The sequence below is a fragment of the Aquarana catesbeiana genome, linkage group LG01, assembly GCF_042186555.1.
Source record: "Aquarana catesbeiana isolate 2022-GZ linkage group LG01, ASM4218655v1, whole genome shotgun sequence".
Lineage (NCBI taxonomy): Eukaryota > Metazoa > Chordata > Amphibia > Anura > Ranidae > Aquarana > Aquarana catesbeiana.
This window is the reverse complement of record NC_133324.1, coordinates 358,737,832-358,758,060: the sequence shown is the minus strand read 5'-3', so window position 1 is coordinate 358,758,060 and position 20,229 is coordinate 358,737,832. Positions and strand designations below refer to the sequence as shown.

The following is a 20,229-nucleotide window of genomic DNA, read 5'->3' as shown; positions in this document are numbered from 1 at the left end:
AAGGGTTAATCACTTCTTAAATGATGCAGACCTTGCAGCATTCCTCATTGGAGCACTGCAAGTGCAGCAGCTGAATGAGAAAGTCACTCCTATTCAGAATCAGAATCCAAAAGACACATGACAAACAGCTTTTTCTTCAGAGGAGGAACAGGTAAGAATCTGCAACAAAGTTTGTTAAAACCCCTGCATTGTACATTGGTTACCCAGAGAGGAAAGTTTTTTTTTTCACAACAAAACTGGAGTTACTCTTTTCTTAAAAATGGAAATTGAAAATTTGCAGAGAAGTGCAGGAGTAACTAATGTGAACTAGTTCGATTTCACTGTTTACTTTTGGGAAAACGTTAAACAAGAATTTCCCTGTTTGCTCTGGGATACAACTGCAATTGTATACTCGTTTTCTTCTCTTTATTTTTAATGAATCAGCCCAACAGCTTCTTATGATAATATGTTATGGATTTAAAGTGTATCTAGAACCCAAACTTTTTTTTGTTTGTTAAGGATAGACTAGGGAAGGTTTGGAATGGGGTCAGCAACAAGTTGATTGCGATCTACCTACAATCACAGCCATGTTGGGGCATGATGTAGACACACTGAACTATATATTACATAATATTTTTTCCTGAATGCCACAGTCTACTAATAAATTGAGCTCAATGCAAATGTCATACCTGTTACATGAACAGTTTCTTTTTTTTTTTTTAAATAGACCCCATTGGACTAGCCCTTCATACCCAGTGTTTTGCACTTAGTAGTTACTATTAAAACACGGCGTAAAAAAGTTGAAAAAGGTTTGGGATTCTTAAGCCCTTGCTGGCAAGCGTACGAATATATGTGGCCTCATGGAAGTGGGCCTTTATGTGTGGAACGGCACATATGCACCGATGGGTTTGTGTTAAAAGCATGCTGCATAGCACACTCCCAGCACAGAGACTATTCTCTGACTGAGAGCTCCAGGTCTCCTACTAACGATTGGGAACCATGAGGGCTGCTTCCTGATCACCTAATCGCTGTGATAGCCTCTGGTTTGCTATCACAGTGATCAGTCACTGTACAGCCCTCCCCGTGTGTGTTTTCTCCTTTTGTTGGAGAAAAACATACATTGCAACCCTTTCTCCTTGCCAGATGAGAAAAGTGTAAACAAATAAGTGTGTAAAAAAAAAAAAAAAAAAAAAATAGCTAGATCAGGGTCAGAGGTTAGGGTCACAGATCATAGTCAGAGGTCAGGGTCACAGATCAGTGTGTTTTAGGTAGAATAAAAACAAAACAAAATGTGTAATATTGTTTCTGGGCCCTACTACAGGTGCAAACAACAAACATACATATATGTGATATAATTGCGATTGACAAGAGCAGGAGATTTTATTTTGTCTTGTTCTTTGGTGGTAGGTTATGGTAATAGCAAGAAAAATACAGCTACATTTTTTAAATGATATTCTTTCTGTTTTGTGCCAGTTTCCTTTGATATTAAAAATCATCAAATTTACCACCAAATGAAAAGTCAATTTGTCCTAAAAAAAAAAAAGAAGGTATAATTCACCTGGATATACTAAGTAGGTTTGATAATATGTAAAGTTTAACTAACCCTGTCAAAACCACAAAACTGTGTTCAGGCGTTAAGATTTGTTTTACTCTCCGTCATGAAGGGATTAACACTATACTCTAAAGCAGTAGTCTCTAAACTGCAGCCCGGGGGCCAGATGAGGCCCTTTGCTTGTCTCTACTCGGCCTTTGGGTCACTATTCCTCCAACTGATACCAATGATGAGGCACCATTCCTTCCACTGACACCATTAATAGGGCACCCTTCCCCCCACTGAAACCATCAATGGGGCACTATTTCTCCTGCTAAGACCAATGATAGGGCACTATTCCTCCCACTGACGCTATTAATGGGGCACTCTTCCTCCCACTGACACTGGCGATGGGGCACTATTCCTTTAATGGATACCAACCATGGGGCACTGTTACAAAGTTACATAGTAGGTGAGGTCAAAAAAAGACACAAGTCCATCAAGTCCAACCTGTTCCTCTTGCTAAAACCAACAACTGGGCACCATTCCTCCTGTTAAAACCAATACTGGTAGAAGAGAGAAGGGCCGGCAACTCCATGTCCATATCAAATGTAAATACTTTTATTGGCATATACTAAAAAAAAATACAAATCAGACACGTTTTGGCGTGTTACGGAACCAATGCTGGGGCAGTGTTTACTCCCAGTGATGCCGAGACATTTTCTTCTCACACTGACCGCAGTCCGGCCCCCCTAAAGCCTGAAGGACAGTAAACTGGCCCTTTGTTTAAAAAGTTTCAAGACCCCTGTTCTAAAGTATTGTTGTAAAAACTTCACAGCAAGGCTAAATAGTGTAAAGGGTTCTATGGCACAAAGCAACGCAGCAACACATGACTATACTAGTCTTAATGACCAATGCTGTCTAAGTAATACTAAAATCTATTTTTTTAATAACCATGCTACAGCATTTTTGTACACTTTGTTTGCTTTTGATGGAAACCTGGTTAGACATACGAACAGTATTTACTGAACGCCAGATAGATAGTGCCAAGCAAGTGTCAAATCCTATCTACATTATATATCTTATGCTATGTTACCTATTCATAAATTATATTCCCTTATGCTTTGTTACTAAAGAATATCCTAATTTATAAAAACATGACCAGAAAAGTTGCAATGCTGACCTGAAGTAAGGTGTAAGTACATCGTGAAGATTAGCTTGGAAGAAAAACTGTCAAAACAAGGTGGATATTAAATGAAAGATTCTCTTTATTGGCCATGTTTCCACCACCTGCTACCAGTGTCTGCAGAAGGCAAAAGGAATAGAAAACTGGGGGGAAGAATCTGTAACACAGTGGTGGGGAGCATGTGATAACAGTGGGTCAATATTTGGCAACTGGCAAATTGTGAACTTTAATATAATAGTGATACACCTTAGCAGAATAGGTGCATTTCTAGTGCAACGTCCATCTAGTATATTTTCTGAAATACGAACTGTAAAAACAAATCTCTCATTTAACCAAGTATTATGGTTCATTGATTTAAAGCGCCAGTCACAATGATTAAAAGTCAACAACTGACAAAAACATGTGGCATCAGTTGTCCAAGGAGAATGCTCTCTATTTTCTTCCTAGGTATTTAAAGGCATTTAGTTTGTTGAAAAAGCATATAGCCATTAAAACAGATTTCACTTCTGATAAGCCAAGTAGTGTTCCAGAAAAAAAAAAATCCAAGTACAGATCTTGCCTTTTCACCTTATTCCAAAATTTTATATTTCAAACATTTTATGCAGCATGCACCAACATCAGAATGTAAATGATAGTATACAGGAAGAAACTGGTTTATATTCTACAGTACATAATGCTGCTACTGAAAGGCAGTCAATGCTACATACGAACGCATTATAAGTATGAAAAAATAGCTATGCTTTTCATTCAATTATTGTAGGAACATACATATAAAACTATTTAGGAATGTATACAAGATTTTATAGATAAAAATAACCATTTATTACTAGGGACATAAATATGTCATCAAATATATTATCATTTAATTTAAATATATATATATATATATATCTATAAATAATTACATACGGCAGTACACCTGAAACTCAATAAACCAAACATCTGAACATCTCAAGTGATGCCTCAAAAGATGTAAAGATTTTACACACTCTTTTTTTTTTTTCAAAGATAAAATGCTTTTTGAATAAATGTACAGCACTGTGTCAGGTTGTGTTCAGTGCAAAATTAACATTTGTAGTACAAAAGGATACAGATACCCTTTACTCCAGAGCAAGCTTAGGCAGCTGAAGGATTATGTTTCCCAGCATACCATGCTGGCGAAGAATGCAATGCTGGGAGTTGTATTTTACAACTCAAGACAAGTTATATTCAAAATCCTATAAAAAATTCAAACAACTGATTTTTTTATTTTTAATTGCTAGACTATGTAACAGTGCATACTTATGCTTCTTCCAAACAATCACTGGTATAAATACAACTAATTCTACCAAATGCTGGAGGGAACTCCAAGGATTTTTAAGATCTTGCAGCACTAGACAGTATTTGAATAAATCACAACTTCTGCCTGGTTGGTCTCCTTATATTGTGCTTATTAAATAAAACTATGATCAGAGAGTGCAGCATTGTACGTTTTTAAAGGAACCTGTCAAAACAGCTGTAAATTGTCACATCCAAAGCTCCTATCCAATGCTTGAGGCTCTCTGAAGCAGTTCTATTTCCAAGATGGGTGCAGGTGATGCTATACAGGTCTGCTTCACCCCAGAATAAGCACCACTTCCTATAGCTGGCCAATGGTGATCTCAAGCACGGATGGGAGTTGTTACAGATAATAGCCGTTATAACAAGTTCCCTTTAAATCAAAATGCTACTTTCATTGTCTAGCTAAAGTACCACAATTATTATTCTATTAGCATTAAAACATACCAGTCTTGGTCTTTTGCCATAATCTCCAAAAATATAAATATATTTATATCTATATATACATATTTCAGTGTATATATACACACATAATATTTTCACATTAAGGGATCAGACAATTTTATAAAAATCATGGTTCAAAAAAGTGCCGCATTTTGTACACACTCGGCACATTGGTTTGACCCAGAAGATCTGCGATCCTATTGCACTGACTCCTGATGATACATGTGTGGCCTTTGAATAGATACACCAGTATGATCAAAGTAGTGGTGGTATCAAGGCCTTCCCTCCACAGGCTGCTTCAGACATAGTTCACTTCCAGAGGATACAATGGGCAAATGGTTTTCCAGGTGGTGATTGATGAGATGACCAATGCTATCAAACACACGGTCTTTAGTTCTGACCTATAGGAAAAGGATGTGAGAATTAGACACAGATGACTTTTATGATATTTTGTATGTCATTAACACATACTCTACATGCATTTGGATATGTATTTAAAGTATAAAGGTTCAAAGTCAAAGTATAAAGATCTATGTGGCCTAAAAGATCTGTGATCATGGAGGCTGTGCAATAAAAATTGCATAGGGGGGCACATCACGGAAATCCAGCCATGGGCATACCTAGAAGCTACGAATCCTAAGTGCAAATCTCACCATTCTGATTTGTTTCTGTCTGTATGTGTATCCTGTTTATCCTGGTTACAACTGTCTGTTCTTCTCTTTTTGATGAGTACTGTCACTCTGTCTGTTCATATCTTCAGGTGTATAGGCAATTAATCCTGTGTGTTCCATTCTGGTTTTCTGAGTGATAGTCACTATCAGATGGCAATGGTATACCATTCCCAGACCCTGTACCTGGCCTCCTGATTGAAGTTCAGCTTTTGTGAAAAGCGGAGTTGGGTAGAAAGGTTGGGCATAGTCAGGAACTCTTGATGAGAGTCCGTGACAAACCCCTTAGTTCTATTAACCCTTGCCACACCAGAAGATTATGGTGGTGGGAAGGGGGGTGAACAGAGGAGGATTTCATCTAACAGAAGAGGCATCAGCACAGGTGACATGGTCTAATGACTATAAGTTATTTCTAGGGTTGCACCGATACCGATAGCGGTATTGCTGCCGATACTAAGCATTTGCATGAGTACTTGTACTCGTGCAAATGCTCCGATACCTAAAACTGATACCTTTGCGGTGCGATTAGCGCCCATACAAAATGAATGGGCTCAAATTGCACTGCAAAGATGTGATATGAACAGGAATGCGGTGCCTATCCCGCATCGCTCCTGTGTGAACCCAGGCTTGTCATAGTGACTTCAGCCTGGGTTCACACAGGAGCGGTACGGGAAACCCCATGTGATTCGGACAGGATAGGCACCGCATTCCTGTTCAAATCACATGTGATTCGTTGCGCTGCGATTTGAGTCCATTCATTTTCTATGGACTCAAATCACACCACACAGTATCGTTAATTGGTATTAGCAAGTACTTGAGCAAAAGTACCGATACTCGTACTCGCTCTTAAAAATCAGGTATCGGTGCATCCCTAGTTATTTCCCTTGTTCTGGTTTTTGTGATTTTTATTTTGGCTGCACCTAGGCTTTAATAAGTGCGAATGCAGTTGACAAACATAACCGCAACATTTTTTACCAAAACAGATTACACAATTCAGTAGTCATGGAACTAGAATCAATTTAGGGCATATTTATAAAGCAGTTATAGTGACTCAATCACTGTCAATTAAAACAATTAAAGATGCACCTGCAGTTAATGTTTGATGAATGTCAGATTGACTGCTTTATAATATACCCCAGTAAGTCAGTGGGCTTCCCAGTGTATTTACAGCTTCTCGTGCTGCAGAGATCCCTATAGTCTGGCATTATGCAATGTTCTCCTGAGGAATGATATGTACTTAGCATCCTAAGAAAAGACACATACATGAAAAGACATGCTTAGTGTATGTTAATGGTGTTTTGAACATCCAGCAGATCAATCATGGCTCAAGCTCCACTCCTATGCAAAAATTACAAACTTCAAGAGTGTACGCACCTAGGTAGGATGTACGTGTACAAATATATCAAGGCACAGTCCTGTCTAGATTTAATTTACAGAACAAGGGACAACACAAAACTTACAAATACATTTGGACACTTACAGTGCCTTCAGGATCTACTAGAAGAAGATGTTTGGCCTGTCCATTGTGCATACCAGTTAGCACATATGAACCAGGGTTATTGATGCTTTTTCTTACAAGGAAATCTCCATCTCTTTTAAGTAGTTTCTCTGCTTCTTTCCTGCACATTTCTCCCACATACCAGGATTCTGTTTTCAGTTCCTCATTGATGGTTAATATTGCTGCCCTGGATAGCAGTGGGCTGGAGCAGTCAACTGAGGCATCTTTATTTAACTTCGGTTGATTCTTCAAAGCATCTTCAAATGGTTCTGTAGAATGTTTAAAAGCAGAACTTAAAAAATGTATTGTAAAATAGCTTGTATTATCTAAATATATCATATTTCATCAAAATGGAGATAGAATATGGAAAATGCACATAGATGATGACAGCAGAAGGGGTGTAATTCTATTCAGAAAATACATTATAGACTCAGTTCAGGAAGGTATAGAAGTTATTTTATTTCATTAGGCTTTATAAAGTCTTTTTACAGATAAATCATGATTTTATCTAAATAGTCATTATTTTATTACTATCCTTTACTATTCCTTTAGTGAAAAACTCAATGAAAAGCACAGTTAACTCCATCCTGAGTAGGGATGAGCTTCGTGTTCGAGTCGAACCCATGTTCGACTCGAACATCGGCTGTTCGATCGTTCGCCGAATTGCGAACGTTATGGGCCGTTCGCGCTAAATTCGTGTGGCGCGTCACGGCCCATAATTCACTGCGGCATCGCAGTGCATTGCTGGCTGATGATTGGCCAAGCATGCACTATGACCCGCATGCTTGGCCAATCACAGCGCTGTCAGTAGAGAGAGCTGTAATTGGCCAAAGCCAGGGTGGCTTTGGCCAATTACGGCTCAGGGCATTTAGTACACACCCCACACTATATAAGGCCGCCTGCACGGCGGCCCTGTGTAGTGTGTGTTCCGGTGTGCTGAGAGATAGAGAGAGAGAGAGACAGTGTCATTTGATTTGAGTTAGATAGATTAGGCAGAACAGTCAGTCAGTTAGCTGCACTTACAGTGTATTGTGTATATATATGCATCCCAGGTGTTGCATATATATATATACACTGTATTCAGTTTAGCTAGATCCGTTCCTGTTATCTTCTATCTAGACTATTTACATTTAATGCAGTGCGTCCTGCTCACAGTGTTCAGCTAGATCCGTTCCTGTTATCTTCTAGACTATTTACATTTAGTGCAGTGCGTCCTGCTCACAGTGTTCAGCTAGATCCGTTCCTGCTATTTACATTTAGTGCAGTGCGTCCTGCTCACAGTGTTCAGCTAGATCCGTTCCTGTTAAATTCCTACTGACCGGCAGGCTTGTCTGGTTACAGTATATAAAGCTACCTGAAGAAAATTACAGGTGTTCTATTTGATCCTATTAGTACCACGGTCAGGCAGCTAGACTATTTACATTTAGTACAGTGTGTCCTGCTCACAGTGTTCAGCTAGATCCGTTCCTGTTATCTTCCTACTGACAGGCAGGCTTGTCTGGTTACAGTATATAAAGCTACCTGAAGAAAATTACAGGTGTTCTATTTGATCCTATTAGTACCACGGTCAGGCAGCTAGACTATTTACATTTAGTACAGTGCGTCCTGCTCACAGTGTACAGCTAGATCCGTTCCTGTTATCTTCCTACTGACAGGCAGGCTTGTCTGGTTACAGTATATAAAGCTACCTGAAGAAAATTACAGGTGTTCTATTTGATCCTATTAGTACCACGGTCAGGCAGCTAGACTATTTACATTTAGTACAGTGCGTCCTGCTCACAGTGTACAGCTAGATCCGTTCCTGTTATCTTCCTACTGACAGGCAGGCTTGTCTGGTTACAGTATATAAAGCTACCTGAAGAAAATTACAGGTGTTCTATTTGATCCTATTAGTACCACGGTCAGGCAGCTAGACTATTTACATTTAGTACAGTGCGTCCTGCTCACAGTGTTCAGCTAGATCCGTTCCTGTTATCTTCCTACTGACAGGCAGGCTTGTCTGGTTACAGTATATAAAGCTACTTGAAGAAAATTACAGGTGTTCTATCCCAGCTTAGTGCAGCTACAGGCCATTAGTATGTCTGGAAGGCCAAGAAGGAGAGGCAGACAGTCACAAGCCAATAAGAGAGGGCAAGCAGGCTCTGTGTCTAGTGCTGGTCGTGGAGACGGTGCATCCTCATCAGCACGTGGCCATGGGACACGCTTGGCCTTTTTTTCGGCAGCTGGCCATGTTGAGCCGCAACATGCGGAAGACTTGGTCGAGTGGATGACCAAGCCGTCCTCATCCTCCTCATCCTCTCTCACCCATGCCCAGGGTGCTTTGTCTGGCAAAGCAGCGGCCTCTTCCCTCAGCTCAATGTCATCAGTGACTCCTTCCCTAGCTCCACCATGTCCTCATGAGGATTCCCTCGAACTGTTTGACCACAGTGTTGGGTACATGCTCCAGGAGGATGCCCAGCGTTTGGAAGGCTCTGATGACGATACTGAGCTCGATGAAGGCAGTAACATGAGCGCGGACAGAGGGGGTGCCCAAGAAGGACAGCAATCTGGCAGTCATGCTCCCCCTGCTGCAGCATACTGCCAGGTTTGCTCCAGTGATGAGGAGGGAGGGGATGATGAGGTCACTGACTCAACGTGGGTGCCTGATAGGAGAGAGGAGGAGGAGGAGGAGGAGGAGGAGGAGGAGGAGGAGGCGGCAGCACATCACCAACGAGGCAGGATGCCCTCCAGGGGCCAGCCTAAGGGCAGCACATTGACTGCATCACACCCCAAAGCTCCACATGTGCAGGGCGCTGCAGTCTCTGCGCGTTATTCAAAAAGTTCTTTGGTGTGGGCCTTTTTTGAGACGAGTGCATCAGATCGCACCGCTGCTATTTGCAACATATGTCTCAAGCGTATCTCGCGTGGCCAAAATATCTCCCGCTTGGGTACCACATGCTTGACCAGACATATGTTGACCTGCCATGCAGTTCGTTGGCAAGCGTATCTAAAAGACCCACACCAAAGAACAAAGAGGATCTCTCCTTGCTCCTCATCAGCTGAGATTTCCAACCCCACTAGACCTTCAGTCCTCTCTGAGACCTGCAGTGAGAGGAATGAAGGTGTAGAATTAGGTGTGTCACAGCCAAGTACTTGTGGGCAATCTGCTTTTGGTACACCGACGTCAGATTGTACCAGGCAAATTTCCCTGCCCCAGCTGCTGCACCGCCGAAAGAAGTTTGCTCCCAGCCATCCACATGCCCAGCGGTTGAATGCTAGCTTGGCAAAATTGCTAGCACTTCAACTGCTGCCTTTTCAGTTGGTAGACTCTGCCCCCTTCCGTGAGTTTGTGGAATGTGCGGTTCCTCAGTGGCAGGTACCCAAACGCCACTTTTTCTCACGGAAGGCGATTCCGGCTCTCTACCGGCATGTGGAAGGCAATGTCCATGCCTCGCTGGACAGGGCGGTCAGCGGTAAGGTGCATATTACCGCTGACTCATGGTCCAGCAGGCATGGACAGGGACGTTACCTAAGTTTCACGGCGCATTGGGTGACTCTGCTGGCAGCTGGGAAGGATGCAGGACAAGGTGCAGTAGTGTTGGAGGTTGTTCCGCCACCACGCCTCCAAAATGCTGATTGTGACACACCTCTCTCCTCCACCCCCTCCTCTTCTTCTTCCTCCATGGCCTCTTCCTCGGAACCAGCGGTGCTCCGTAGGCGTTCAAGGGGCTACGCAAGTACGCAGGCCAAAAGATGCCATGCGGTGCTTGAGCTGGTGTGCTTGGGGGACAGGAGCCACACTGGGGCAGAGGTTCTGTCAGCTCTGCAGGGGCAGGTTCAGAGGTGGTTGACGCCACGCCAACTTAAGGCAGGAATGGTGGTTTGCGACAATGGCACCAACCTCCTCTCTGCCCTCCGACAGGGACAAATGACCCATGTGCCCTGTTTGGCTCACGTCCTTAACTTGGTGGTGCAGCGGTTCTTGGGCAGGTACCCGGGCTTACAGGATGTCCTGAGGCAGGCCAGGAAAGTCTGTGTGCATTTCCGCCGGTCATATAATGCCAGTGCTCGGCTGACGGACCTCCAAAAGGAGTTTAACCTGCCCAAGAACCGCCTAATCTGTGACATGCCCACCAGGTGGAACTCAACGTTGGCCATGCTGCAGCGGCTGCACACGCAGCAGAGGGCCATCAATGAGTACCTGTGCGACTATGGCACCAGGACAGGGTCAGGGGAGCTTGGTTTTTTTTCCCCACGCCAGTGGGCCATGATCAGGGATGCATGCACTGTCCTGTCACCATTCGAGGAGGCCACGAGGATGGTGAGCAGTGACAGTGCATGCATCAGTGACACTGTCCCCCTTGTCCACCTGTTGGAGCACACGCTGCGTGGAATAATGGACAGGGCACTTGAGGCAGAACAGAGGCAGGAAGAGGAGGACTTCCTTAGCTCTCAAGGCCCCCTTTATCCAGACAGTGTTCCTGCGTGCCCGCCGATCACACAGGAAGAGGACGAGGAGGAAGAGGAGGAGGAGGAAGATTGTGTCAGTATGGAGGTGGAGCCTGGCACTCAGCATCAGCAGCAGTCTTTAAGGGATCAGTCCCAAGAAACACATGGACTTGTACGTGGCTGGGAGGAGGTGGCTGCGGACCATGTCGTTCTTAGTGACCCAGAGGACTCCGGACCGAATGCCTCAGCAAACCTACGCTGCATGGCCTCCCTGATCCTGCAAAGCCTGCGTAAGGATCCTCGTATTCGTGGTATCAAGGAGAAGGACCAATACTGGCTGGCAACCCTCCTTGATCCACGTTACAAGGGTAAGGTTGCGGACCTTATCTTGCCATCGCAGAGGGAGCAGAGGATGAAACATCTTCGGGAGGCCTTGCAGAAAGGTCTGTGCAACGCGTTCCCAGAGACTGGGAGGTTACAAACTCCTGTTTCTGGACAACGTGTTGCTGAGGCTTCGGTCAGTCAAAGAAGGAGCGGTGGAGAAGGTGGCCGTCTGACCGATGCGTTCAGACAATTTTTTGGTCCGCAGCCCCAAGGTATGATCGGTTCCAGCAACCATCGCCAGCGTCTGTTTTACATGGTGCAGGAATACCTAGGGGCAAGATCAGACTTGGACACCTTTCCCACCGAAAATCCTCTGGGTTACTGGGTCTTGAGGATGGATCACTGGCCAGAGCTTGCACAGTATGCAATTGAGCTACTGGCCTGTCCTGCATCCAGCGTTCTTTCGGAACGCACATTCAGTGCTGCTGGAGGCGTGGTAACCGATCACAGGGTGCGTCTGTCCACCGACTCGGTCGATCGGCTGACCTTCATAAAAATGAATGAGTCTTGGATCACCACCAGCTACCAAGCACCTGATGCTGATGTAACCGAATAATTTTTTTTGAAATCTCAGATCCCTTCAAAGACTGCCTATGCTGATGCTGAGTGACTATCCCTGAGTAATTATCCTCTTCCTCCTCAATCATCACGCTGATAGCTTGTAAGAACATTTTTGGTTCTGGGCGCCACCACCAGTGCCTAAGGCACAATTTTTCAGCCCCTGTTTAACAGGGGCGTGTAATTACAATTTTTGATGTAATACTTTGCAGCAGGGCTCGTTCCTGCATTCCAACTAGAGTGTCTGTGAGGGGTTGCAGTGTTGTGGCACCAGCACCAGTGCCTAGGGCCCAATTTTTCTGCCCCTGTCTAACAGGGGCGTGTAATTACAATTTTTGATGCAATACTTTGCAGCAGGGCTCGTTCCTGCGTTCCAACTAGAGTGTCTGTGAGGGGTTGCAGTGTTGTGGCACCAGCACCAGTGCCTAAGGCCCAATTTTTCTGCCCCTGTCTAACAGGGGCGTGTAATTACAATTTTTGATGCAATACTTTGCAGCAGGGCTCGTTCCTGCGTTCCAACTAGAGTGTCTGTGAGGGGTTGCAGTGTTGTGGCACCAGCACCAGTGCCTAAGGCCCAATTTTTCTGCCCCTGTCTAACAGGGGCGTGTAATTACAATTTTTGAAGCAATAATTTGCAGCAGGGCTCGTTCCTGCGTTCCAACTAGAGTGTCTGTGAGGGGTTGCAGTGTTGTGGCACCAGCACCAGTGCCTAAGGCCTAATTTTTCAGCTCCTGTTCAACAGGGGCATGTAATTACAATTCTTGATCTAATATTTCACAGCAGGGCCCTGTGAGGGCTTACAGTGTTGTGGCCACAGCAACACCTAAGGCCCAAATTTCTGCTGAGTATATAGGGCAGGACCCTACTTTCAAACATCTAACTTACAAACGACTCCTACTTGCAAACGGAAGGAGACAACAGGAAGTGAGATGAAATCTACCCCTAGGAAGGGAAATTCTCTCCTGTAAGAGTTAATATGGGAAAACAAGTTCTCCTTTCCACTGATGCTTTCCAATCCTTGTTCCACAAAAAAACCCAAATTTTCAAAAAACATTTTTCATTGGGACAAAAAAGTGAGGTGAAATCTTCTGAAGAGGAGGAAAGACAGCAAAACAAATGTCACAGGGGTGATAACCCTTCCCTATGTTTTCCAAAAAGCTTAGAAAAGATTTTTTGGCTGGAGCTAAACACGTTAAAAATGTTCAAAATTACAAACAGATTCTACTTAACAACAAACCTACAGTCCCTGTCTTGTTTGCACCGCCTGTATACTGCTGTTCAGAGTATATAGGGCCTGGTGGCCCCACACCTTTCCTTATTTTAATTTGGGTGCGGGGTTCCCCTTAATATCCATACAAGACCCAAAGGGACTGGTAATGGACTGGGGGGTACCCATGCCGTTTGTCTCACTGATTTTCATCCATATTGCCATGACCCGACATGACATTAAACCCGCAAGCAGTTTTAAATGAGATTTTTTCCTTTAAAAATGACATTTGGTGCAGGGACTGTTCTAAACATGGGAAACACGCGTCACTTTACAGGCATACTATAGACACCCCCCAGGTACGATATTTAAAGGAATATTTCACTTTTTTTTTTTTACTTTAAGCATCATTAAAATCACTGCTCCCGAAAAAACAGCCGTTTTTAAAAGTTTTTTTTGCATTGATACATGTCCCCTGGGGTAGGACCCGGGTCCCCAAACCCTTTTTAGGACAATACCATGCAAATTAGCCTTTAAAATGAGCACTTTTGATTTCGAACGTTCGAGTCCCATAGACGTCAATGGGGTTCTAACGTTCGTGCGAACTTTCGGTCCGTTCGCGGGTTCTGGTGCGAACCGAACCGGGGGGTGTTCGGCTCATCCCTAATCCTGAGGTTAGTGATTTTAAAGTAAACTCCAAAGAAAACAGATAAATAAGCATTTGAAGTACTTTAAATGTACCTGTTTTACCTGCAACCAATCTTGTATTTTACACCCATTTTAAATACTGCACAGCTAAACAGATGACACACATAGATCCTATTTTAGCAACTCATCTTCCTGATTCAGCAAAGTAGCTTCCTAAGTCATTTCCCCCACCTCTATTGTCCTTATCAGACAGTAAATTCAGCATTATCACAACTTTCACGCTTGTGAATCTTTACCCCTTTGGTGCTGGTCATATGACCAGTACAAAGGCTATGACCAAGACAAGACTCTGTTGAAGGAGAAGATCAGAATTTGGACAGAGCCCTGGCCTTGAAGGGTAAGTATTACAAGAAAAACCAGGGTTGTTTCAAATAATTTTGAAATTAGACTACAGGTTCAGCTTAAATCAAATTTGAGAAGATGGCCACATTTTTATAAATGCACTTTAGGTATAACATTTTACTAGTTTTGTTTTAAACTGTCTAATAGAAACCCTCTATACCAAAAGAGAAGAGGAGTTCTTAAAATTGTTAAACATAACCAATTTTCTCTTTTACTGCATTTCCTAGCAACAGGAGAGTAGCTAAAATACAAGACCAAAGACCAAGCAAATTCCACTTAAAGTGATTCAAAAGTCAAAGTGTTTTTTTAACCTTAATGCATTCTCTGCATTTTCTGCATTAAGGCAAAAAATTCCCCCCTTCCTATCCTACCCATCACTTCAGTGCTGTCCCAGCTGCAGCACTGTTCTGCTCATGTCCTTGCCATAGGCTCCTGCTGCTGTCTGTCAAACTCCTGTGAGGAGGGTGTGTGTGCATGGTTTACTGGTGCTGTGTAGGTCTGTGGATGCACACAGCCTGGCTCAGGTGCACATACACATGGGTGCCACCGTAGCACCCGTCTTCCTAAGATCCCCGAACGCAAGCATGAGGACTGCCAAAGAAGAGGTAAAGGTGCGATCTGTGCAATATTGTTGCACTAAGAAGGTAAGTACAGTATCTCACAAAAGTGAGTACACCCCTCACATTTTTGTAAATATTTTATGACTTTTCATGTGACAACACTGAAGAAATGACACTTTGCTAGATTGTAAAGTAGTGAGTGTACAACTTGTAAAACAGTGTAAATTTGCTGTCCCCTCAAAATAACTCAACACACAGCCATTAATGTATAAACCGCTGGCAACAAAAGTGAGTACACCCCTAAGTGAAAATGTCCAAATTGGGCCCAAAGTGTCAATATTTTGTGTGACCACCATTATTTTCCAGCACTGCCTTAACCCCCTTAGGCATGGAGTTCACCAGAGCTTCACAGGTTGCCTCTTCCACTCCTCCATGATGATATCACAGAGCTGGTGGATGAGGATGCCCCACAGATGCTCAATAGGGTTTAGGTCTGGAGACATGCTTGGCCAGTCCATCATCTTTACCCTCAGCTTCTTTAGCAAAGCAGTGGTCATCTTGGAGGTGTGTTTGGGGTCGTTATCATGTTGGAATACTGCCCTGAGGCCCAGTCTCCGAAGGGAGGGGATCATGCTCTGCTTCAGTATGTCACAGTACATGTTGGCAGTCATGGTTCCCTCAATGAACTGTAGCTCCCCAGTGCCGGCAGCACTCATGCAGTCCCAGACCATGACACTCCCACCACCAAGCTTGACTGTAGGCTTTGTACTCCTCACCTGGTTGCTGCCACATACGCTTGACACCATCTGAACCAAATAAGTTTATCTTGGTCTCATCAGACCACAGGACATGGTTACAGTAATCCATGTCCTTAGTCTGCTTGTCCTCAGCAAACTGTTTGCAGGCTTTCTTGTGCATCATCTTTATCTTTATCTTTCATCCTTCTGGAACGACAGCCATGCAGACCAATTTGATGCAGTGTGCGGCGTATGGTCTCAGCAGTGACAGGCTGACCCCCCACCCCTTCACCCTCTGCAACAATGCTGGCAGCACTCAGACATCTATTTCCCAAAGACAACCTCTGGATATGATGCTGAGCACGTCCACTTAACTTCTTTGGTCGACCATGGCGAGGCCTGTTCTGAGTGGAACCTGTCCTGTTAAACTGGTCTTGGCAATCTTCTTATAGCCTAGGCCATCTTTATTTAGAGCAACAATTCTTTTTTTTTCCGATCCTCAGAGAGTTCTTTGCCATGGGTTGCCTTGTTGAAATTCCAGTGACCAGTATGAGAGAGTGAGAGCGATAACACCAAATTTAACACACCTGCTCCCCATTTACACTTGACACCTTGTAACACTAATGAGTCACATGACACCGGGCAGGGAAAATGGCTAATTGGGCCCAATTTGCACATTTTCAGTTAGGGGTGTACTCACTTTTGTTGTTAGCGGTTTAGACATTAATGGCTGTATGTTTAGTTATTTTGAGGGGACAGCAAATTTATACTGTTATACAAGCTATACTGTAAGAGTCCAGGGCTTACTACGTATGCACCAATGGCGCGTTGCCGCAAGAGGAGATTCGTGCCAACCGAGCATGTGCCAAAGACACCTCTGTGCACCAACCTGCACCTGCGCAGAACATCTGATGGAAAAGGCAGGAAAATGCCCAGGAGGCGCAAAGAAAGTGACCTCAACCTGATGGAAAAAGGCGGGAAAAATTCCCAGGAGGCGTACAGGAAGTGACCTCAACCTGATGGAAAAAGGCGGGAAAATGCCCAGGAGGCGCACAGGAAGTGACCTAAAGCTTCCCTATATAAGTCCAGCCCAGACACTGCCGAATTGCTGGATTATCTTCAGTCCCCCCTTGTTCCTGTGCTAGTGTGTGATTTGTCTGAACTTGTTGTGACCTGGAAACCTATTTGACTACTCTTGATTGCTACTTGACATTGATCTCGGATTTGTACCTTGACCATTCTACTTCTTTGCCCCATTTGTACTCAGCTGCCAGATTGGAATCAACCCCGGCTTGGATCTCAACCATTCTGATTAACCATCTGATTAACCCTTTTATACTTCGTTGCCAAACTGGACTTGACCTTGGCTCGGATCTTGGACTAAGGCTTGCACAGTGCTCCGCACCCCTGGCACCCGTGCCACTCGGGGTCCACCAAGTCTCTATCTCCATCTCCAGAGGCTTCAAGGACCCGAGGTGCAAGGGAGGCCTCCCCACTACTTTGGTCTCATCTCAGGTACGTGGCCCACATGACATGTACACTTACTACTTTACATTGTAGCAAAGTGTCATTTCTTCAGTGTTGTCACATGAAAAGATATAACAAAATATTTACAAAAATGTGAGGGGTGTACTCACTTGTGAGATACTGTATATCAAATTTTTTATTTTACCTTTAGTATCACTTTAAGTATTTTTCACTATCGAACCCTTTTATTTTACCATTGCTCATGTCTGTTTTGTAATGTCCCTTCTGTAAATAATTCTTGCACCACTTTCTTTCCTTTTCATTACAATAATATATAAAATTTAACTAGAAACTAAAGAACTTTAGCCTCTTATGCCGCGTACACACGACCGGACTTTCTGGCAGAAAATCATTCCGTTGGACATTTCGATCGTGTGTGAGCTTCATCGGACTTTTTCTTTCTAAAATTTTGACGGACCTAGAAATAGAACGTTTCAAATCTTTCCGACGGACTCAATCCGTATCGGGAAAACCGTTCGTCTGTATGCTAGTCCGACGGTCCAAAAAGGACGCAAGGGCAGCTATTGGCTACTGGCTATTGAACTTCCTTTTTCTAGTCCCGACGTACGTCATCGCGTTCTAAACGAACGGATTTTGGTGTGATCGTGTGTAGGCAAAACTCCGTCGGAACTCCGTCAGAAAGACCATCAGAGTCTACTCTGACGGAAAGTCCAGTCGTGTGTACGTGGCATTAGAAGAAGCTACCTTAGTATGAAATAATTATCATTTCTGTCTAGGTGTGAGTGACATAGACATTTTTAAAGGTCACAGTTATAACATTGGATGCGGTGAATGTTGCATGTTTCTAGCAAAACATGTGGTGGCTGCTACCATTTGTGTATGTGTATAGGGCTAACTGCTCAGTGATGATCAATCTTAGTCTGCTGGCACTTAAGCAAGTTACATGTTTACCAATTTTCCTTCCTTTAACGATGAGTTGAAGGAAAAAAATATTGCGATTCCCACAGAATCCCTCGTTCAATGCTGATTAGTGTATTCTGATGGTGGAGAAGTCTCCTCACTGTCAGAATACAATGTTGCAGCAGGGAAGATTGCCTCATCTGCATTGACTGTATGGACAGGGGAATCTGGTCTTTTTTCTTTTCATTTAACCTGCTGGTTGAACAAAAGAAAAAGTGATTAATCTACGGGCAACCCAAGGCTCCATACACACTGGGCTTAAAAACAACACAAGTTCCCTTTGCAGAAAAAAAACACTCATATACGGTTTAGCCTATTTATGCCAGAAAGCTCCAATCAAAAATGCAAACCAGAAGGGGTTTTTCCTGCCTCTAAGTGCTGAGCCTAAAATTTTCCTCTAATCATCATAATGTTCATGGACACATAGGCTAACATTGAGCAGCTGCTATAGGAAAAACACAAAACTCCTATAGAAGCAGCGATTTTTAAGCCAGTGTGCATGGAACCTTTTTTTTTTTTTTTAACAGAAATAGAGTTTATTCGAAAATGTACACATTAACATTGGCACAGTGCACAGTCAATACATGAAAGCATAAAGTCAAACGGGAGACAAGAGATCAAGTGAATCTACTAATGAGTGTTGCATCCAATACATAACTACAGGCAGGGCAAGCATCACGACAATCACAGCCACCTTAATACCCTAAGAGGGAAGGGGAGGGGAAGGAAGGGAAGGAAAGGGGAGGGAAGGGAAGGGAAAGGGAGGGAAGGGAAGGGAAGGGAAGGGAAGGGGAAGGGAGGGAAGGGGAGGGAAGGGAAGGGAAGGGAAGGGGGGGGGGATAAAATCATAGGAGTATGAAAAATTACATCACAAGATGGACCCAGATGGAGCAAGAGCACCCAGCAAAATGCCACAAGTTAAATTGCCTAATATGTCACACATACATAGTTATACAAAACAATAAAACAATAACCAAAAAAAACTATCCCCCCACCCGGCCAACCCCCCCAAAACTGAGAGCGGCATATCTTCCCAACATAAACACGGCAAGTCACAATGCAGTCGAGACAACGTGTGCAAGAGGCATACAGTACATACAGTACGTCTGCTAACCCATAACAGCTAGGGTCATCCGGATTATAAATGATTTGCAGGTCACCCAGCAAGCAGGGGATACACAACTTATTACAGTCAGCAGGAGCATCCTGAGTATAGTGTGGGCCCCAGAAGGGAACAGGGAGCTCAAAAGCAAAAATGCAGCAATAGCTGGAAAGTCACCAGTAGACAGGCACACTTGGGCAAACAGGATCAGATAAACTTAGGAGAGTGTGGGCCTGTTCCCCTCGAGGGCTTGGTGAGGTTGAGAATAGCAGTCCCCCCTCCAGAGTAATCCCAGTCTCAGGGGAGAAACAGAGCCTCACCACCAGAAATACCAAGTGGCACCAAAAAGAAGCATCATAGTGAGGTAAGACAAGGCAATCATCTGCCGCCGAATCGTATCCAGCAAGGAGGACGCCTCCTCAGGCGATGTGAAGAAGCACACCTGCTTGAACTCGTTTTGCCGGGAAAAGCATACTATACTTGAAACTTTTAGCATGCAGGCGGGTGCGAACATGGTCGAATTACTTCCGTAGGGGTTGTTCAATGGAATAGTCCGGAAATATAAGGAGCTTAGGGTTTTCATATTTCAGCTCATCCATATTTCTTGCCTCTCGCTGGATCAGGTCGCGATCACGAAAGTTCAGTAGTTTAAATATACAGGTGCGCTGGGGCACTCCCTGAGGCCCCCTGACAGGGGGGACACGGTGGGCACGCTCCACCACAAAGTGGCAGGAGAATGAGGCCCGAGGCAGGACAGAGCGCAGCAGTGTTTCAGTAAAAAGAGTAGTTTAATTGCCCTCCGCTCCCTCAGGCAGCCCCAGTATGTGCAGATTATTGTGTCTATTACGATTTTCAGCATCTTCAGCCCTCGATTCCAAGTGTTTCACTTTAATTTTCAGAGTATGGAGATCTGCCGTGTGTTCCCGCTGTATATCCTCAGCCGAGGATACATGCTGCTCCACCTCAGTCACCTGACCCCTAAAGGTGTCAATGTCTCTCCTAATCAACCCCAGTTCAGTGTATACATGGTCCATTTTCCCTGTCAGGGCCGTTTTGCAGGCATTGATAGCCTCCATGAGGGCTGTGTGCTTCAGAGGAGCCGCAGGAGCTGCAGCTGCGTGACTCACCTCCT

At 44.0% G+C, this 20,229-nt stretch overlaps 1 protein-coding gene across 3 annotated transcripts in view; it reads right to left on the bottom strand.

Moving 5' to 3' along the window:
* Positions 1–3,661: 3,661 nt before the first annotated feature.
* Positions 3,662–20,229, bottom strand: part of SHC3 (SHC adaptor protein 3) — a 184,015-nt gene continuing 167,447 nt past the window's right edge. For all 3 annotated transcript variants that reach the window (XM_073632953.1, XM_073632954.1, XM_073632952.1), the window contains 2 exons: positions 6,606–6,892; positions 3,662–4,858 (listed from right to left, as the gene is read on the bottom strand). In XM_073632953.1, coding sequence (XP_073489054.1) covers positions 4,730–4,858; positions 6,606–6,892 — 416 coding nt within the window. In that variant the 3' untranslated portion in view covers positions 3,662–4,729. The remainder of the gene's footprint in view (positions 4,859–6,605; positions 6,893–20,229) is intronic.